Source organism: Mustela erminea, chromosome 17, assembly GCF_009829155.1.
Source record: "Mustela erminea isolate mMusErm1 chromosome 17, mMusErm1.Pri, whole genome shotgun sequence".
Classification (NCBI taxonomy): Eukaryota; Metazoa; Chordata; class Mammalia; order Carnivora; family Mustelidae; genus Mustela; species Mustela erminea.
Window position 1 is genome coordinate 66,041,076 of NC_045630.1, and position 19,792 is coordinate 66,060,867.

At 56.0% G+C, this 19,792-nt stretch overlaps 1 protein-coding gene across 2 annotated transcripts in view; it reads right to left on the reverse strand.

Annotated features, from left to right (window-relative positions):
* The window catches only part of ATP1A4 (ATPase Na+/K+ transporting subunit alpha 4), a 29,598-nt gene that overhangs the window by 6,557 nt on the left and 3,249 nt on the right, over window positions 1-19,792 (reverse strand). The window contains exons 5-18 of one of the 2 annotated variants that reach the window (XM_032318338.1): window positions 18,045-18,179; window positions 17,655-17,772; window positions 14,331-14,599; window positions 12,397-12,595; window positions 12,087-12,196; window positions 11,785-11,919; window positions 8,481-8,670; window positions 8,182-8,354; window positions 4,256-4,392; window positions 3,700-3,850; window positions 3,277-3,445; window positions 1,842-1,996; window positions 1,567-1,690; window positions 209-354 (exon numbers count right to left, since the gene is read on the reverse strand). In XM_032318338.1, the coding sequence (XP_032174229.1) occupies window positions 209-354; window positions 1,567-1,690; window positions 1,842-1,996; window positions 3,277-3,445; window positions 3,700-3,850; window positions 4,256-4,392; window positions 8,182-8,354; window positions 8,481-8,670; window positions 11,785-11,919; window positions 12,087-12,196; window positions 12,397-12,595; window positions 14,331-14,599; window positions 17,655-17,772; window positions 18,045-18,179 (2,211 nt within the window). Of the gene's footprint in view, window positions 1-208; window positions 355-1,566; window positions 1,691-1,841; window positions 1,997-3,276; window positions 3,446-3,699; window positions 3,851-4,255; window positions 4,393-8,181; window positions 8,355-8,480; window positions 8,671-11,784; window positions 11,920-12,086; window positions 12,197-12,396; window positions 12,596-14,092; window positions 14,117-14,330; window positions 14,600-17,654; window positions 17,773-18,044; window positions 18,180-19,792 lie in introns of those variants that run through there. The other variant, XM_032318339.1, reaches the window with a different exon arrangement.

The window sequence follows — 19,792 nt, forward strand, 5'->3', positions numbered from 1 at the left end:
ATCGTTTGGAAAGTCTTCCTTTGAAGAGGATTTGCTGATGCAATGGGAGATTAAGGTCACGTAGGACTGGAGAGGCGGCGGCGTCAGCTCTGTCTGTCTGGTGCCTCTATTTGCCTCTCTTCCCTGTCCCTTGTTCCCCCCTACCAGTCACTGTCTCAGGCGTCACCCACTGCTCACTCACCTCAACTGCGTCACCCGCTCAACTCACCCACTGCTGTCCGTAGCTGTCCTCCAGGTCATTGGAGAACCGGTCGTCCCAGTTCAGGCGGATACCCAGCAGGTCAAGGGGCTTGAAGCCGTTCTCGGCCAGGATCACGAAGTAGGTAAAGAACCCAGCCAGAGCCTGGATCATCCCTGTGAATGACAGTCACGGGACAGAGGGACCTGGTTCAGAGCGGGACCTCAAAAGGCAGACCATGGAAGGTCATGGCCGGGTTCTAGCCGGGCTGATGGGTGTCTGAGCTTTCAGGGCTGAAGACGCTTGCCATTAGCGACCTGATCCCTTCACTCTGTGGCACTTGTCTCCAAGCCCCGACATTTGTCTCGAGGCTCTAAGCCGGAGTCATCTCTGAGTCACAGAACCTGAAAACTGAAAGGACCCTGGAGAGGATCCTTTTTCTTTCCACGAGCGCTGGACTCTTGTGCATCCACTTTCTCTCACAGGCGGACCCCATCAGGTCCTGTCCTCTCCTCGCGTCTCCCCCTCTGCCCCTGGCCTGTCCTTTCGTCGACACCTGCGTCTGCCAGGCCCGGCCATGGCGATAGCGGACGCCAGTGTCTGTTTGCCGCCTGCTGAGCAGTGATCCAAGTCCCTATGGACCCTGATCCTCACGACAGCTATGAGCTATCATTCACCTTTCAGAGGTGGGGAAGCGGCGGCACAGAAAAGATTCAGCCCTCGTCCAAGGTCATACAGGCAGTAAGCGGCAAGACTGGGATTCAGACACAGTTCTGGCTTCTAAATGTGTGCTTCCTCCGTGAGTTCCCTCCTCTAGACCTCGGGGTGGTCTCCCCTGTGCACCCCTCACCGGCTCCCTGGAACACGGCCCCGGCAACTCAGGAGCAAAGAAAGACTTCTAACGGCTCACCCGTGCCTTTTAAGGCTGCCCCGGGAAGTGCTGCCTGTAGCCACAGCCTCACCCCTACTGCGCCTTTCTCATGAGCCCGGGCTCCCCCAAACTGGTCATTCCCTCTTCCACAAGCAGGCGTGTGAGCGTCCTCTCCTCTGGCTCACAGTGCCTCTGCGACCTTCCAGTACCAGGCGTGAGTCCTGCTACCCCACCCGCCTCCCCGACTGTCCTCCTGACCCCCGAGCCCCTGCTCTGTTCCGCTGTCGCACGTTCTGTGCATGCTCCTTTCTCGACCCTGGGAAAGATGCCATCGGACTATGTATGTCTGTTCCTTCTCGGCTGGGCTCTCAAGTCAAGGGCACATCAGACAGCAGTGGCTTTGTGTCCCCAGGGCCCAGCACCCAGTTTGCTGTCACGAGAGCATCTCCCTGACGCCCGTGGCCAGGCAGGTGCGGCCACCCCCCACCGCCGCAGCCCCTCATGCCTCCGGCCGCACCGATCTGCCCGTAGGCCATGCCGATGAGGCGATTGTTCACCAGGTTGTCAGTCTTCGGATTCCGGGGGGCCCTCTTCATGATGTCGCTTTCGGGGGACTCGTAAGCCAAAGAGATGGCCGGGACCTGGAGGACGGAGGGGGGTGACGAGGGACACAGTTCAGAAGCAAACACAGGAGTGACTCACGCGAGCTCTGTCCCTCCCCCGGACACAGCCTTCTCCTGCTCCCCGGTTCCCCTGGCGGCACTGCGAGCCGGCTCCCGGTTTGGGCCTCACCATGTCGGTGCCCAGGTCGATGCAGAGGATGGTTATGGTGCCCAGCGGCAGGGGGATGCTGAGGATGATGAACAGCAGGAAGGGCGTGATCTCGGGGATGTTGCTGGTCAGGGTGTAGGCGATGGACTTCTTCAGGTTGTCGAAGATGAGGCGGCCTGGGGGAGGAAAGCATCCCTTCTGTGAGCGGCGCCGAGGGGACACCACCCGCACGCCGGCCCCTGGACAGAGAATGCTACAAAGTGGCGTCACAGCCCCTGCAAGGGTTTGGAGGTCCGAGACCTCCACCGGGTCTCGTTCCCAGCTTTGCTCCCGAATCACAGGATTCCTCCTTGCAACCACACTCCTTAGCCCGCCAGGCCTGCGCCTCCTTGTCCTCAGATCAGTGGGGCTAATACGCCTGATCCCCGAGAGGGAGGCAGGGCCGGGCCGGGCCGATTCGCAGAGATGTCTGAGAACAGCAGCATAGAGTTCAAGGACGTTCAAGAGTTCAAGAAGTTCAAGGCCGATGTGGAAAAAGTCCAGACTTGGGTTCCAATCCTGTTTTCTGCCCCAACAGCTTGTGATGTGGGGCCTCTCTCGCTCCCCGAGCCTCACTCCTCCTGCCTTGCAAGATGGCTTGCGTCGGTCCCTGACGGCTCTTTCAAGAACCACAAGCCCAGCCCCGTTGTCCTTATGTCCTTGTAATACACAGTGCGGTTCCCTGTCTGTCTGTCCTGCTACACCAGAAACGAAGGAGCATGAGGGCAGGGAATTGTGTCTTCTTATCTTGCACTGTCACATCCCAGCGTCTAGAATAGAGCCTGGTACGCGGCTGGTCCTCCAAACTTGTGCGGAACCAAGTGGAACCAGATACGGAGCGTCGGGATCTCACTGAGTCTCAGAAAAATGGTGCCGCTGTTACTCTTATGTGGTTTGTCGTAGGTCTCAGTAAGATGGGCGCAGGCAGGAAGCCGGGAGTCCGGGAAGCAGGACTCGGGGGGCTGTCCCGCTCGCCGGTGGGTGTGGTCTGCAGAAGTTTCTGGGAAAGGGGGCGCTCGACCTGCTCAGGCCGACAGTCCCAGATCGGGCTCCGGCTGATCTCACTGCGTCAGCATCATTCAGACCACCGGTTCCCAGGGCCCCCCGCGATGGTGGCGGACGGAGTCGTCCCAGAGAGAACAGCTACGTCTCGGAACCTGGGGCAGACCCAGTGGAATGTGTGCGAGGGGACAGAGGACACGCCGCGAGACCAGAGTCCCGGTCTCCTTCAGTCTGCCTGTGCCTTTGGCCTCGTACAGAAGGGCCCCCGAGAGTGGCGTGCAGCCACGGCCAAGTCTAATTTTCTCTTACACCGACTGTTCTGTCTGTACAGGACCATGGAGGCGGAGTGATGAGCAAAGGGACACCAGTTCCCGCCCGACTGTCACCTGACTTGATGGGCACCCTGACCCCTCACCCTCCTCCACGCCTGTGACGATGGAGGCAAAGTTGTCGTCCAGCAGGATCATGTCGGCGGCCTGCTTGGACACGTCGGAGCCCGTGATGCCCATGGCGATGCCGATGTCTGCCTTCTTCAGCGCGGGGGAGTCGTTCACGCCGTCCCCGGTCACTGCCACAATGGCCCCCTGCACGAGGCCCAGAACGAGAGATGTTATCCCTGCGTCGGAGCGAGACAAGTCCCAGAGGTCACTCTGAGCCCATCATCCCTGTTTCTCGGCCCTTCTGTCCCCTGCTCCTCCCGAGATGAGAAAACTCTCAGGGCCCCCACAGGACGCCCATCTCGGGGCTGGACAGGTTGCTCCTCGGAGTCCCCCAACCAGCCTGAGGAGGTTGGGGGCAGGGCTGGGCCAGGTGCCCCAGGGCGCCCTGTCCCCCTCACCTGCCGCTGGCAGCCCTCCACGATGATCAGCTTCTGCTGCGGCGACGTCCGCGCGAACACGATCTCCGTGTGGTTCCTGAGGACCTGGTCCAGCTGCTGCGACGTCATGTCCTTCAGTTCGGAGCCGTGCACCACGATGGCCTTGGCTTCCCTGAGGGAAGGAGTTCAGAAGCCAGTGCAGAGCACTCAGAGGGGTCCTGGTGCCGCGGTCCAGCCTCCGCCGTGACCGCCTGTTTCTGCTTTCGGTCTGGCTCCTTGCTTGTCCCCAGCGGCCCACTGTCCCCGGCCCACTGTCTGTCCACGGACAGACACGCTGCACCCCTCCCTGCTTCCCACCCGCTCCTCCCTTGGCTCTGCGCCCTTCTGTCTACTTCCTCTGAAAACCCACTGACAAGTCACTTGGTCCTTTTCCTATTATGTCTTATTTTGCACTGAATAAACCCTACATGTCCTACTGACCGCAGGAACCTCCAGGAACTGTTGGGAATGGGGTCGGCATGGGGCGGCTGAGGATGGGGGGGACACACGGCGGATCTGAGCTCTCTAGGGGGCCCACCTGGAGTTGATCTGGCTGACAGGGACCTGGAGCCGGGCCGCCATGTCCTCCGCGGTCTCGTTGCCTTCTGATATGATGCCCACACCTTTGGCGATGGCCTTGGCTGTGATGGGGTGGTCTCCGGTCACCATGATCACCTGGGTCGGGAGGGGAAGGAGGGGGAGCTGAGCCATCTTCAGGGGGTCCCGGACCCTTAGCCTTTCTCTCCAGGACCTCACAGATCACCGCCTTCACGCCAAGGGGCCATTCTTCATTCCTCCCCAAGGACTTCCGCTGTGGTGGCTTCACCCCCGGGGCAGGGTCGGGACCGCCAGACCATCACACACAGAACAGTTCGGGTTCTAGGTTTCCCAGGCATAAATTGGGGATTTGGGCATATTACTATACTCAGAATTTCACTGAATCATTCCGGGGCTATCCTGTTTCTTTAAGCTCAAAAAATAATACCTACACGTAAAACACATGGTAAAAAGGGGGCGTTTGGGAGAGCCTGTCTGCCTGCCGAAGCATCCCCCAGGCCCAGGTGTGCTCTGACCCTCTTTGTCTTGCTTCCCCGGGGTCTCCCCTGGGTTCCAGCCCTTTTGCAGATGTCCGGACCAGCCCCAGCCCTGTCCCCTGGCTCCCCAAAGCTCAAGGGCCTGGCTCCGGGCTGTGCTGGCACTCTGCTCCCTCTGTCAGCCCTCTTCCTGCTCCGCGTGGGGCGGGCTTGTCTCTGTCCACTGGTGGAGCGCTCGGCCAGAATGGGCCCGGTCCGGGCTGCCTGTGAAGCTTTGCTCTGTCGTGGAGCCTGGCTATAGCCCGCGGGCCACAAACAGCCGTCAGAGGCAGGAATGAACGAGTGCTTCTCAAGGATGCCCGCCCAGGCTCCCGAGGGCCCTCCGGGAGCACGGCCTTCCCGGTTCCAATGGAGGGAAAGGCAGCTGTGTGGCTGTGACTGAAATTGTCCTGGGAAAGTTCTGGAAAGATCCATCTGTTTGCTTTCAGAGCATGGAAACAAGCCTGTAGGGAGTTCTTCCCAGAGCCCGTCTGCCTGTGAGCTGGCTTGAGAGCAGCGGGAGTCCAGGCCGGGCTTGCTGAAGGGAGGTGGTGGCGCGGACGTCCGTGTGGCCCAAGGCACGCCGGACAGGCGGCTGTACGCGCACCACAGATGGCGAGTGTCCGATCTCACCAACGCGGCCTCGTGGGGTGACTGCATGCAAGCTTCCAACATTCGCGATGAGACGCCCTTCAGGCTCCCCACTCCCAGACAGCCTTCCAGGGGCTTCTCCGTGGTGACTGGGGACCTGGGGCAGGTGCGCTGTCCTCCCGGCGGCCCCCCACCCCCGGCACATGCCCCTTCTGACCACTCAAAGGGACTGTTCCTTACTAGTTTCCAGCAGGTCCACCTCCAGGCCAGGCTGGAGAAAAAAAAACACCAGGTAGGTCGGTCGCCCCAAGACTGAGTTCTCAGGACACGAGTCCTGCCGAGAATGGTTCCCTTTGAGGTAAAGGACATTTCACGGTTTCTGGGACCCGTCAGGGACTTAAGGGACGTCCTCTCCAGCTTGTGGGAGCTGACTGTGGCTCTGCTGTTCCCACGTAGTCTTGCGAGCTGCCCTCTGGTCCCCTTGTCCCTTCTTTGTCCATCGGGCCCATCTGAGAGGCAGAGTCCGGTGTTGGTGACACGGCTGTAGGCCTGGCGGTCTGCCTGCTGTCCTTGGGGAGGCCAGGTTCACTGTGAGGCCAGACACCTTCATGGCGCCGACAGCCTCAGTGAGCAGCAAATATAAGGGATACTTTTATTCATTTTTAAATTACACTTATTCCAAGGGCCCGAGCATGTGGCCCTACGTGGGAAGCCCCGGCCCTGCCATCATGTTCTTGTAAGAGCTTTGCTGGCCTGTGACCTCAGATCTCTCGGCTCGGCTCTACACCAAGGCCATTTTGGAATCAGCCCTGGGACGGTCTACCCTGCGTGACAATCCGCCGTAGGTCTATTACATTTGTCCTCCTCTAGGGACGGCATGTTGTGTCCGTCTTACACGCCCCTATAGGGAAAGGGGGCCGATTCAGAATTTCTCACCGAGTCTGCCCAAGTTGTGCCCGCTTCGGGTCCAGGAGAAGTGAGAAGCAATCATGTGAACTGTAAGCCTAAGTCCAGGACACGGACTGGCTCAGACAGCCCCAGGGCCTCCTGCTTCAGCGGCGGGCCTCTGGCTCGCCGGCCGCAGGCCGCGGGGACGACACTCAGGCTAGATCAGCCCTTGGCCCCGTTCAGGCCTCCCTGCCTCGGCTGCCTTTGCAAGTCTCTCCATCTTGCTCTAAGGGACCCACAGATCCCCAGAGGAGATGCGTTTCATACCCCCAGTGTGATTCCCCGTTCTAACGGCCACCTCAAGGCTCAGAGAACCCTTCCCCAGCTGGCGCCCACGAGGTGGCGTGGGAGCTTAGAGCACCGGGGGAGGTCAGGACATGGGCTGCTCTGTGCAGATGGACTGTGTCGGGGCTGCTGCTCCAGCGAACCGGCCGCCCAAACAGTGCGTGGTGGTTAGAGACCCCACTCCAAACAGCTCCCAATTCCGTCCCTTGGTTCTCACTCCAGCAACCAGTCATTGAACTTGGCATGGCCCAGCGGCCCCCAGGCAAACCAGCTCTAACCCACAGCTCCTCGTTCTCCCTAAATATCTCCAGTGCCCCCCGCCCTGCCACCTGCTCTCGAGACCCCAGGTCCGAGATCCAGAATATCAGGCAGAAGCAGGAAAGGCATCAGTCTCTGACCTGGGGGGACATAGGGGAGTCTTAGAATGTGACCTGGAACCGGGCTGCAGAACGTCTCAGAACTAGAGGAATCCCGTGACGTCTGAGCCCTCCTCCCCTCACGGCCAAGTTGGGGTTCTCACCCCTGGGCGTGTGTACTGCAGCTGTGTTTCACTCCCAGACTGATTGCTTCAGTTTCTAGCTTTTACTGCTGGACCTGTACCTGTAAGTGCAGCTGTTCACCCTGAGGCAGGTGCCCCGAGGGCCTGGCTCTCCCTGCTCAGCCTCTCTGGCACCCACTCCAGCCCCCAGACCCCTCCCAGCAGCACCTTTCCCCGACCCCTTCTAGCCCTTTGCTACTCCTGCTGTGGTCTGCAGACCGGCACCGAGGCATCACCTGGGAGCTGGTTAGAAACGCAGGATCTCAGGGTGTCTTAGACCTGCAGAATCGAGATTTTGGCTTCCGACAAAACCCCTAGATGAGTCACGTGCGCAACCCTAGGACACCGATTCTCAAACTTACCTGCCTAGTGACATCTCTGAGAAAGTTTTATCAGACGGGGCGCCTGGGTGGCTCAGTCGGTTAAAGTGTCTCTGCCTTCGGCTCAGGTCTCCCTGCTCAGCGGGGAGTGTGTTTCTCCCTCTCCCTCTGCTGCTCCCCCTGATTGTGCTCTCTCTCTCTCGCTCTCTCTCTCAAATGAATAATCAATACATAAAAATCTTTAAAAAAAAGCTTGAAGCATGCAGATGCCTGCCCTGAGAATTTCCTATTTAATGGGTCTGCAGTATGGGCTAAGCACCAGATTTTTTTAAAGTTAAATTAATTAATTAATTAAAGTAATCTCTACGCCCAGCGTGGGGCTTGAACTCACAACTCTGAGATCAAGAGTCGTACGCCCTACTCTGGGTTGGGGGGAAGGGCTAGGCATCAGATTTTAAAGGACCCCCGGTGATCTTAATGTTCAGGGCAAGACAGGATTCTGACTACAGAAGAAACTCACTATTTCCTATTAGGCTCTCTGTTACGACGAAGAATCATAAGGTCAAGGAGACAGACATCAGTTCAGTTAAACCAAGATTACGAAGAACCTATTCTAGGCGAGGCTTTTCTACGGTTGCTCCGGGTTGTGACAGGTCAGGGGACTTCAGGGATGCGGGACGCGGGACGTGGGACGTGGTCCGGAGTTTACCTTAATCCCTGCACTACGACACTTGCCCACAGCGTCAGGCACTGCAGCGCGGGGAGGGTCAATCATGGATATGAGCCCCACAAAACAAAGGTTATCCATGGGAAAATTGATTTCATCTGTATTAAACTTGAATCCCTTGGAGAAAGTGCTAGGCAGAGTCAAGCAGCAGAACCCTGGGGAGAGACAGAGGGACCGGCGGTCACTCAGCAGAGCCTGCATCCCTGTCTCGCTCACCCGAACATTTTCCATCTCTCACCCCGCAAGTAACCGTTTGGATGTTATCTTGCACAGCCCCTTACCCAGCACACGTTCCCCCAGGCCTCCTAGTTCCAGGTAGGTGTTCTGGAAGTCTCTCCTCATCTCGTCGTCCATGGGGTACTCCACCCCCTTCAGAAGGTAAGAAGAGCAAAACTCTAAGATCCTCTCCGGGGCCCCCTTCATCATCAGCACGTGGGGCTGGACGCTGTCGTCCTGCAGGTGGATGGACACCTGGGGGCGAGAGAGGGAGACTCCTTGCGGCAGGAGGGGAGCGAGGGTGGGGGCAGAAAAGCAGGGGCAAAGGTTTTGAGGGCACAGCACTAGGCTCCTCCGTCCACATGCCCCTCCCTGTTTCCTTTGTGCCCTAAGTCCAGTGCAGCCCAGCCTTCCTCCTGCCTGGGGATCCAACCCGCTGTTATTTGCACACAGAACTCTGCTATCTCCGCCGGAGCTCAGGGCACAAGCAGGGTTCTCACTTCTGGAAAGCACAAGTGTGGTCCCAGCAGAGGCAGCAGGGGAGACAGCGAAGAGAACGCGGGGGCCGCGGGCCTGTGCCCCCCCAGCCGGGATGCTCTGTGATCTCAGGTCAATCCTCTGAGCCTCTCAAAACCTTAGTCCTTTGATACGATGCCAAAGATTCTGTGCTGCCGACTTCACTGGGTTTTTATGAGACACAGTCCAGTCAAAACCCCACATAGATCTTTGGGCTCCACCAAACCTCTAAGTACTAACATAGCTCGCGGTCGACCCAAAACCTTGCCAATAACATCAATAGTCACTTAACACATATTCCGTATGTACTAGGTATTATAGGCTGTGTTCTCAGAGTAAAGTGAGCTTGAGAAAAGAAAATGTTAGGAAAATCAAAATGTTAGGAAGAGAAAGTTCACGGACAGTACCATACTGTGCTTATCGAGAAACGTTCGTGTTGGAGTGAGAAACATCCGAGCCGTTTGGGGTCAGATCATCTGTAAGAATGTACTTTGGAAACCACAAAGCACAATCCAGAAACAGGCTCGTCATCGTCCCCTCTCTGCCACTCTCCCAGCAGCGTGAGAAGTCCCAGGGGCTCGCGGTGGGGTTGGGGTTGGGGCTGGGGTTGGGGTTGGGGTTGGCGTGGTGGGCTGGGAGCAGGGAAGGCCAGGTTCACAGTGAATCGGAGGAGACCACAGGCCAGAAGGAGAGAGGAATGAGATGCATTTCAGTTTTGCATTTTCCCTTGATCTCTGATCTGTGAGCAGGAACTGTGAGGGAGTTCCTCCTCCCAGCCAGGAGCTTCACGGTAGGAAGGCTGTTGGGTCAGCAAACCGGCATCTTGAAGGGGGTGGGGGAGGGGGCCGGACCACACCGCCCCAGAGGATAACCAAGGTGGGAAGCCTGTGCGTAAACTGCTGTTAAAGCCGTCCCATTAAAAACCTTCAAATATTCCCTATAATTCTGTTATATTCAAAATAGGCCTAAGCAGTTAAGAGGGAAAATCTTAACTTGTTTAACCAGAAAGCTGTTAAGAGGTTTAAAAAGCTTGATTTCCTGAGTGCTTAATACGTATTTGTACCCTATTTACTGGGGATTATTGGAGGAGGCAGCAAGACTTACGTATAAGCCAGTCCCTTGGTCACAAAAAACTCAGATCTTGATAGAAATTACAGATAAAAAGGTGGGAGAAGTCTGGGGCCACAAGAACAGACCCTGCCTTTCATGTCAGTCTGAGCGTGAGGAAGACACGGAGCCTGCAGGTGACACAGGGCTGGGATGGCCTGGCGGGGGGTAGGGGGATCCGCTGCCCTCAGACCCACCCTCGATGGCAGTGCCCAGCTGGCCGAGCTCACGCGGGGTGGGCGCCCCGGAGGAAGAGCTGGTCCTTTTCACAGGATACTCAGAAAACGCACCAACTGTGTCATTTGGGGGAAACTTGCTATTTTGTTGGACGTCCCAACAAATGTCATCGATATGTTTTGCTTTTATTTTAAATCACATGAAGGAACAAGTATGTACTTCGCAGTCCTGGGCTTTACGCCGGCCCCGCCAAGCACGGAATTCTTGTCTGGGTCGTGAGGCCACTGAACGTCAGGAAAAAGCAGAAGTGAGTGAGACCTGTCGTATCACATGGACCGAAAGCCAGCCCAGGCAGAAAAGCTCTGCGTCTCTCTTTAACTCTTACTCGCTCAGCGTTCAGTGTGAAGAGATAGGCAGTCAGATCGCGTTATAGTCCGATATTCAGATATAGTCATAGTCAGAAAATCTGACTGTATAGTTACAGTCGGATATTCACACAGACAGCGTTCAGTGTGAAGAGATAGGCAATCGGGTCCTAAAAACTCAAAGCTCTACATAGCTTTTGATATTGTATTATTTTTTCAGTTACAATTTTTTCCCCTTGCGAGGAATATTTTGGGGGCTCTGCCCTCTCAGCAGCGTTCACATACAACGCTTGATGGGCTTGCCCGCGCACAGAGCCCCGCTAAGCTTCTCTGTGTTGTTATGATGTTCGTCCCTGAGCTGCCAAGTGAGTATGGTTCTGGGTTTCTAAGACCGGACGACAAGAGAGACTTTTGGGGAGTCTCATTGCTTCTCTGTCACCCACAGCTGAACGTCTGACCTTCCTGGTAGCCCAAATGCCCCTTCGCTGAACCGACCACGACTGTGCTGGGGACCCCAAACCTGACTGGTGGCACTCCAGTTGCGGTGACACCCGGGCCCCCTCGCCTGGCTCGCCCCACATTCCCCTTCCTCTTCAAGGTGGACGGGTCCTCATGTGGGAGGGTCCCCTTGGCTTTGCCAGCTGTCCCCTGCTCCCTGGGGTTGTGCCCCACCACTACCTCTCAGCCCATGAATCCCCTTCCCTTGTCACTCCTGCCTGGGTACAGAGCTTCACAAAGGTGCTGGGGCCCTGTCCCGTCCCCCAGCTGCTAGAATCGTAGGCATGGGATACAGTCAGGGCTTCTGGGGACCGCCTTGTAGACCCAGCCTTGTTCCGCAGGAGCAAACCTTTCAGGAGCCCCAGAGACACCGCCACGGCTGCACCTGCACGGCTGCAGGAGGCTCTATCTTGACTGCCACCAACCAGCCTGTCCTACCCACAGGACACTTCCCGCTGGCTCTCTCCACTGGGGACGGAGCCCCATGCTCAGCCGGGGATCGGGGATTGAACGTCTCTTCCTTTACACCCGCTCCTCTCTTTACCTGCTGGTCCCTTTCTCCTGAGCTGAGCCTTCCTCTTGACGGGGACGCCGGGTCTCCACTGTCTCTATCCTACTGTTCAGAGGGGAGGCCCAAGGCGAAGGCACAGCTCCCACTTCCCCAAACCGGGAGCCCGCCCCCATTCTACCTGCGTGGGCTCCGTACCTGGTACTTGTTGGTGGAATTAAAGGGGATCTCGGCTACTTTGGGGTTTTTCTCTCTCATCTCCTTCACAGAGCTGTACGACTGCTCGATGAACTTGAGGAGGGCTGACTCGGAGGCGTCCCCCGTCGTCTCCCGCTGCCAGGACGGGGTTTGCACGGTGAGCGCCAGGGGAACGGCACAGGGCGAGGGGTGGGATGGGGAGGACCTGGGGGCAGTACCTGAGCGCCAGGAGAGAGATTGCTGGGGGAGAGGGTGGGCACGCCCGGACCCCGAGGCGTCGGCTGCCCCCACAGGCCTGATACCTTAGCAATGGGAAGGTTCTCCTGGTGAGCCTTAAAGTCGGCGCGGTTGCAGAGGCCGGCGATCCGGGCCAGGATGAACCAGGTCTCGGAGCTCTTGATGAATGTTCTCCCTAGGGAAAAGCCAGGGCTCGTGAGCAGGGCGGGGAGTGTGAAGCAGATGACTTCCTCGCCTCCTGCTCTGTCCCCAGCCTTGACAGGGACAGCCCTCGTCCGCGCTCAGGACCCAGTTGTCCTCTGTGTCTGCGCTCCCTCGGCCCACACGCCACCCCCGGCCCCTCCACGGCTGGCCCCCCGACGCCGCTCGAGTCACCGGTCTGGTCCTCCCTGGTGTCGGCCTTGTGTATGGTCTTGTCGAACCACATGTGGGCGACGGTCATGCGGTTCTGGGTGAGGGTGCCCGTCTTGTCGGAGCAGATGGTGGACGTGGAGCCCAGCGTCTCCACGGCCTCCAGGTTCTTCACCAGGCAGTTCTTGCGCGCCATGCGCTTGGCTGTCAGGGTCAGACACACCTGGAGCCACGAAGAGGGCTGAGAATTAGCGGGGACGCAGAGGTCAGCTGCGCGCGCCACTTTGCGTTCTGGAAGTCCGGTCATTTGTATCGTTTTTGTAATTTTTGGTACTTCTTTCTCTCTTCTTTCCACCCATTTCGCAATTCCACCTGCGGCCACGGTAACGAAAACCAGGAGAGTGACTGTGCTCGAGCTTTACGGCAGAGCTCGGAAAAAGGGTATTTTCCTTCACCTGGGGAACGTAGAAGGCGACCTTATCTCCTGGAATATTCTGCTCCCCCAGGACGCTTTCATCTTTGTGGCTCAGCAACCCTGCTCAAGTCAGGTTCACCCCCCCCCAACCCCTCCTTCCCAGGGACCACGTCGATAGCTAACCTTTCATGTGGTGTAAGAGGGCTGGTACCAATAGTTAGAAAAAAAAGAAGAAAACAGGAGAATCCTGAAGTTGAGAAGGAATAGTGCAACGCTGGAAAGGACTTGAGAGATCATTTATAAACTGGGACATTTTTGTTACCATTAATTATATGGACCATAAATTCAGTGAAGGTCAGGTGTGTGTGGCAGGGTTGTTTTAAAAACCAATCAGTTCTTGGGGCACCTGGGTGGCTCAGTGGGTTAAGCCGCTGCCTTCGGCTCAGGTCATGATCTTAGGGTCCTGGGATCGAGTCCCGCATAGGGCTCTCTGCTCGGCAGGGAGCCTGCTTCCCTCTCTCTCTCTCTGCCAGCCTCTCTACCTACCTGTGATCTCTCTCTGTCAAATAAATAAAATAAAATTTTTAAACAAAACAAAACAAAACCAATCAGTTCTTGTTATATCAATACAGAACTCCAATCGTGGGGTTATGATTTATTTACGTATTATCACTAGTCGCGAGGTTTTGGTGCTAACCAACCTCGCCCTGAGTAGTGTTCTCATTTCTGTTTTATCTCCTACTGTAGTATCTCGTTATCCATTTCTATTTGTACTGATGAACGGGAGCACCTACCCCCCCACCACCAAGTGGTCAGTAAGCCACAGGTGTGAAGACCGTTTTCCTGTGAAGAGCGGCAAGAGGAAAGGGGGTGATTTCACCTCCCCCCAGAGAGTTTGAGGACACATGATGGCGCCCATCAGTCAAACGCGTTGTTTGTGGAAGAGAGAAAAAGGACTTGTTTTGTGTCTCTTCAGATGGGAAAACTGGGCCCCAACAGGAAGTCGTATTTCCACTCAACACGATGAAATCCAGCTAGAGCAAGCCCGTGGCGAAATGAGCGGAGACCGAAAGGGGAGGGGTTCCCAGGACTAGAAACACTCATCATCTCCCATGGATTGTACGTAAGATACTCAAGTTTGGTGGAAAGGTTGGATTTCTATGGGTTTTGAAGTCCTTTCCAATAAGATTCTATAATTCTGAGTTAATCTTCCTCTAGAAGCTGATAATTAATCAAACTGATGCCTGGAGATATTCAGTGATTTGGCCAAGTTCACTGACCGGGACAGCCCAGACTGGAACTCACCGCTGGTGACTTAGAATCTAAATGCTTCCTGTATCATAACTCCTGAAGAAGAAAGAGAAGGCACTAGAAAACATGGGTGGGGGGGAAGTCCAGGTCCTGTGGGCGCTAAGCGGTGGACACGTGTGCGCACATCAGGAGTCCTCTGCACTAGAAAGACCCAATAGCAGAAGAGATACATGGTTTCATCCCTTGGGGCGGCGTGTCTGCCCAGAGGGCCCCCTCTGCCTAAGCTACTCACCGTGACGGTGGCCAGCAGCCCCTCGGGCACATTGGCCACAATGATGCCAATGAGAAAAATGACAGCCTCCAGCCAGCCGTAGCCCAAGATAATCGAGAGCCCGAAGAAAGTGACGCCGAGGAAGACGGCCACCGCTGTGATCAGATGGATGAAGTGTTCGATCTCTACGGCGATGGGCGTCTTGCCGACCACCAGGCCTGACGTCAGAGAGGCGATGCGGCCCATCACCGTGGAGTCTCCCGTCGCGATCACAACGCCGCGAGCCATTCCTGTGCGACCAGGAGGAGGTCTGAGGCGGGGAGCGCTGCTGCCTCTGTTCCTACGAGGGAGCACTGTCCAGGGTCCAGAGCAAGGTGCACACTTAGGACCCTCCGAGAGCTTCTAGTATTCTTCGCCTGGTATTTAGTTTACACAAGTAAGGTTCTCCCCACCCGAAAAATCTCTGAGATTTCACAGTTCTCCGATTTTATCGACTCCTTGCCTTCCCCGTCAAGAAGGTCTTGATCACCCTTCCTCTAAATGTCTTCTATTGTCTGTACGTTTCTTATGTTGTCCTGAATGGACAAAATGCGGCTGAATGGTTTCTAGATCCCCAGGAATCAGGGTCTCCTCCCTCCCAGCATCTGGTTCTTCCCTGTCCCAGAGGTTCTCAGCTTCTCAAAGGACACCGGGCGATGCCCGGAGGCCTCTCTGTGGTCACAGCTGGGGTGGGAGGGGCTGCTCCTGGCAGCGGGCGGGCAGAGGGCAGGGGTGCAGCTCCACATCCTGCAAATGATGGGAGCGCCCCCTTCCACCCCCTCCTGGGGAGAATTCTCCTGCCCTAACGGTGACCGTAGGAAGGCTGGGGAGCCCCGCTCTGGCCGGAGCCCCTCCCCGCTCCGCCTGCTGGCACCAGCCTGACCCCTGCCGGGGAGCGGACGCCATAACAGCTGGGCTTCAGGGCCTCTCCCTCCGCCAATGCCCCCCTGCCCTGAGTCAGAAGGGGGACCTGGACATCATGTCTGGCTTCACCTGCACGGGATGCTGGCCCCTCACCTACGTGGCTTGAAACAAGGTTCTTGGCTCAAAACCATTTTTCCTGCTTTATCAAAGTAATGGCTGAAATTCCTACCCTTCCAAGGCACGGTCTGAATCACTCAGAAAAGTGACGTATCCTAGAAATATCACTTATGTTAGAAGCAGAAGGGCTCTGGCTGGAAGTTCAGCTTTTCAGCGAGGCCCCTGGGAGCCCTGGGGCTCCGTGCGTGCCGACCCTCAGGCTGCCTCGGCTCTGAAAAGGGGATGGAGGCATGGAGGAAGCAGGGGCACGGTAAAGGGTATTCAGGGAGCCTAGAACGGGAATGCGCACATCGTAGGCACGCCAGTGTTGGCTTCTCTCGTTTCTTCACATGTGGGACTGGGCTGGGGGGTTCTACTCCGACAGCACCCACAAACGCTGTTTCCGGGGTGGCCTCCTGCTGTGGGAGTCTGAGAGCGGGGTCCCGCCCAGATGGCAGGTGGGGTTCTGGGGAGGAGCCGCCCCTCTGCGAGGCCATCTGCAGATGGGCTCCCCACCTGCTGCCCGCCGGAGGGCTGCCCTCCGGAGGCATTCACGGAGGCTTGGCGAAGACACTACGGTAACCGAGAGGGGCTGAGGTTTGGGGTTTGGGGCGGGGCTGGACTATGCCACTGCCTGGATCTATTTCGTGCCAGGGTTTGGTCTAGTTCTTCCTTTTTACTCCTTCATGGGTTTCTCTATGCGCAGAGAGGCAGGATCTAGTATCGAATCCCACGTGTCTGGAGACAGGATGGGTGGGTGTCAGCCAGGGGAAAGTCAAGGCCACGGGCAGCCTCCCGTACCCCAGGCCAGACTGATGCCTCCGTGCTCCTGTACATGGCTAGGGAGACAGCTCCGGCCCCATGGAGATGCGTGAGAACCCAAAGACAGACGTCTGTATCCGCAGCCCCACCGGCCATGAAAGTAGGAGGAGAGGGTCTGGGAGAAAGGTTAGAGGCGGCTCCTCGTTTGCAAAGTGCGCAGACGTTCCTCGGTTCAGAGTCAGGAGCTCCTTCGACCTGGCTCCGCGCCCTCGGCCACATCTCATGTCCTTCTGGTCTTCGACTAAGGCCCCCTCCATCCGGCTGGACCCTTGTTTCTGGAGAGGGATGTCACCACCCACTTTCCTCACCTTACCTGAATACACTTTGCTGACCAAAAACCCGCTTGGGAAGGACAAATGTGAGCAAAACTTTCCCCTAAAATTTAATGATACAAATCTAGTGTTTCTGAAGGAAGCTTGCTAACCTGCCTCTTTCTGTCCGATCAAAATTAAAAAAAATTTTTTTCAATATATATTTTATTTTCTGGTTGGATTCTTCTTCAGCTTTATTTTATTTTAAAGTAGTTTTTAAAAAAATCTTTTAAGATATTTTAAACTTAAATAAATAACTTCATGACCGGAGGGCTCACAGACCAGATAAGGGTCTGTGGAAAGAGCACGGGCTTTGGGGGACGGACTCGCCCCAGAATCCCCGAGTCTCCTCCCTCCTGCTGACTTGCGCTCTTGGATACCGCCTTTCATTTCTTTGAGCTCTCCACGTGCAAAATAGAGCTAATGTCTGTTGTGTCGTGTCGTGAGACTCAGACACGTCTGTAACATTTGGCACAAGTGAGGCGTTGAATTTAAAAAAAAAAAAAAAAAAAGCTGTTTCTTGGATACCCAAACATTTATTCTTAAGTGTGAGTAATGGCTTTCCTGTGTGTTTCAGAGAGCCTTGCTGGCCTCCTTAGGTGTGGGGCGGTTTGACGTGAGACTGAGCCCATCATTACCACCTTGGCCAGAACTGCCTCCCCCTTCAAAGGTACCTTAGATTCTAGGGGCAAAGCCAAAGTGTGAGGGGGGACTTCTGGTGAACTCTAATTTCCAACGCCAGTACCTCCCTGGAACAGTGACAAGTGGGCCTCCTCTCAGAAGGAGGCTGCCCCGCAGGGCTGGGTAATTTTCTGCCTTTCCATGCTATTTTCAACTTCTAGAGCCCAGTCCACTCACTGGCCAGACTAATACGAGCTGACGACCACAGCGCACTTCCGCGTGTCAGGCTTTGTGCCAAGCGTCGTATACGTGTGAGCTCATGGAATCCACGGAACAACCTACGAGACAGCGACTCAGTATCATCACGGTGCCCACGCGGGGATGGTGGCTTTGACCCTTCACCAGAGTGATGGGAGGACCTAGACTGTCCACCAGCTGTTACCCACCTACTCGTTTCAAAGACAGAGAGTTCTCGAAATCTTTGTTTCCATCTCTGCTTCTGAAACTAGGCTACTTATGACGCGATGCTCACCTTCCACACAGTTGGTGGAGAAGAAGCAGATGTTGCGGGTCTCCAGAGGGTTCTCGTGGGTGAACTCGGGGGAGCGGGTCTGGGGCTCGGACTCTCCGGTCAAGGACGAGTTGTCCACCTGGGAGGGGAGGGAGGAGGGACCGAAAGAGTGAGCATGGGAAGAAAGATTCCTTTACAAAGATGGCATGTCTTTGTCCGCCCCCAGCGTCCCATTCCTGGCACGCGGGGAGAAACACACACACACCAGCACCTGTTGTCTCCAGCCTCAAACGGGCTCCCGAAGCACCTTGAGGTTCTGACCAAGCTTTCTTTCAGGGATTCCCGCTCACTGCCTGAGGCCGCCCCACGACAGTGCTTGGCCGCCTCACGTCGCTTTCCGCATGCCCTCACCTTACATCCCTGGGAATAGATGAGCCGGATGTCCGCCGGGATTCGGTCTCCGCCCTTGACTTCTACCAGATCTCCCACCACCACGTCCTCCACATTGATCTGCATCTTCTCTCCTCCTCGAATCACCAGAGCTTGCTGTGGGAAGACGGCGCAGGATCATTTCCAAAGCTTCCTGCTTCCCCTGTACCCGCTCCTGCGCTCCTGTGCCGGGTCGCCTTCCGCCGACGCCCTTCCTTACGCGCTCACTCACCCGCATCACCCTTGAAGGTCTCTTTGGCAGATTGCAAATTTTTGCCACCCCTGTCCTTGCAGATGGCTCTGATGACCCTCTGTCTAAGAGATGGGGGTCTGTCTCTCCATCCTTACTGGCTTTGGCTCATAAGACATTAGAAACGTAAGGTAAGCAGAGACTTAAAAAGTGGGGGCTTGCCCTGTTGTCACTGGGAACCCCTCTACCACCATGGCGGTCCAGCCTGAGCTAGCTGCTGGAGGAAGAGAGGTCGGGAGGAGAAAGGCCCCGCTGTCACAGCCATCTCAGCCAGCCATCGCCAGACACTGGTATGACGTCATCTGAGACCGTCCAGCACCCCTCAGCCCAGGCCAGATCAGAACAGCTCCCCCATAGAAGTGTGGGAACTGCTCTGTCTGTTGTTTTGGAGCCACGAAGTTTGGGTGGCTTGTTAGGCAGCCAAAGCTAACGAATGGTCTCCAAATCCTACTTTATTTTACCAAAGCATCATCCCCTGCCTGAACTCTCACGGAAGGGAGGAATTAATTCATGTTGACATCGAAGGGAAGAGATCCTGGTTTGTGACACTAGAACATGACGGTGCTGTTGGGAAATTCTGGTGCCTGCTCCTTTCCAGCTTTCCTGCTGTGTGCCTAGAAAGATCCTTCTGCTGTCCTATTATTTCCAGATGCTTAAACGTACCTTCTTAGTAGAAAATAATCTAAACGTTCAGCAAAGTGGCGAGCTTAAAAATTGTACCGAGAATACCTGTATAACCCATACCCAGATTCACCTGTTGACATTGAACCGCGTTTTCTTTGTCCTTTGGTCACTGTCTGCACATATGCATGTGCGTGAAACTTCTTTGCCTGCACCACCTGAGGGTAGGTGACATACGTCCTGAGCTTCTATCCTGCATCCTTCAGTGTGCACGTCCCAAGAACGAGTATGTTAATACCCACAACACAGTTACCGATTTCGGTGGATTTCGCTTCAACACCGTCCTGTCCTCTACTGTCTGTATCCCGGCCTCGTCAGGTCCCCATATGTCCTTTGCCACATTATTTTCTCCTGAGGCATAGGATTCGGTCTCGTGTTGCCTTTCGTTGTTATGCCCCTTTAGCCCCCTGTAATCTGGAACATTCTCACAGCTGTTTTTTTTTTCTTTTTTTAAACACAGAGGGAGAGTGTCACGCTTGAGGTGGGGGGTGCGGTGCAGAGAGAGAGGGCGAGAGAGAATCCCAAGCACACCCCACCCCCCTGTGCCGAGCCCAGGGCCGGGCTTGACCCTGAGATCATGACCTGAGCTGAAGGGGTCAGACGCTTAACTGAGCCTCCCAGGCGGCGCCCTTCTTTGTCTTTAAGGTCATCGACGTTTGAAGAATCCGGCTTCTCCAACCTGCTCTGTACCTCCCTGGCTTTTACTAGAATGTTCTCCTTTGGAGCTTCAGATTATGTTCCTCCCATTCAGATTATGCTGGCTGGACCAGACTGCTTCATAGGTGATGCCGAGTCTTTC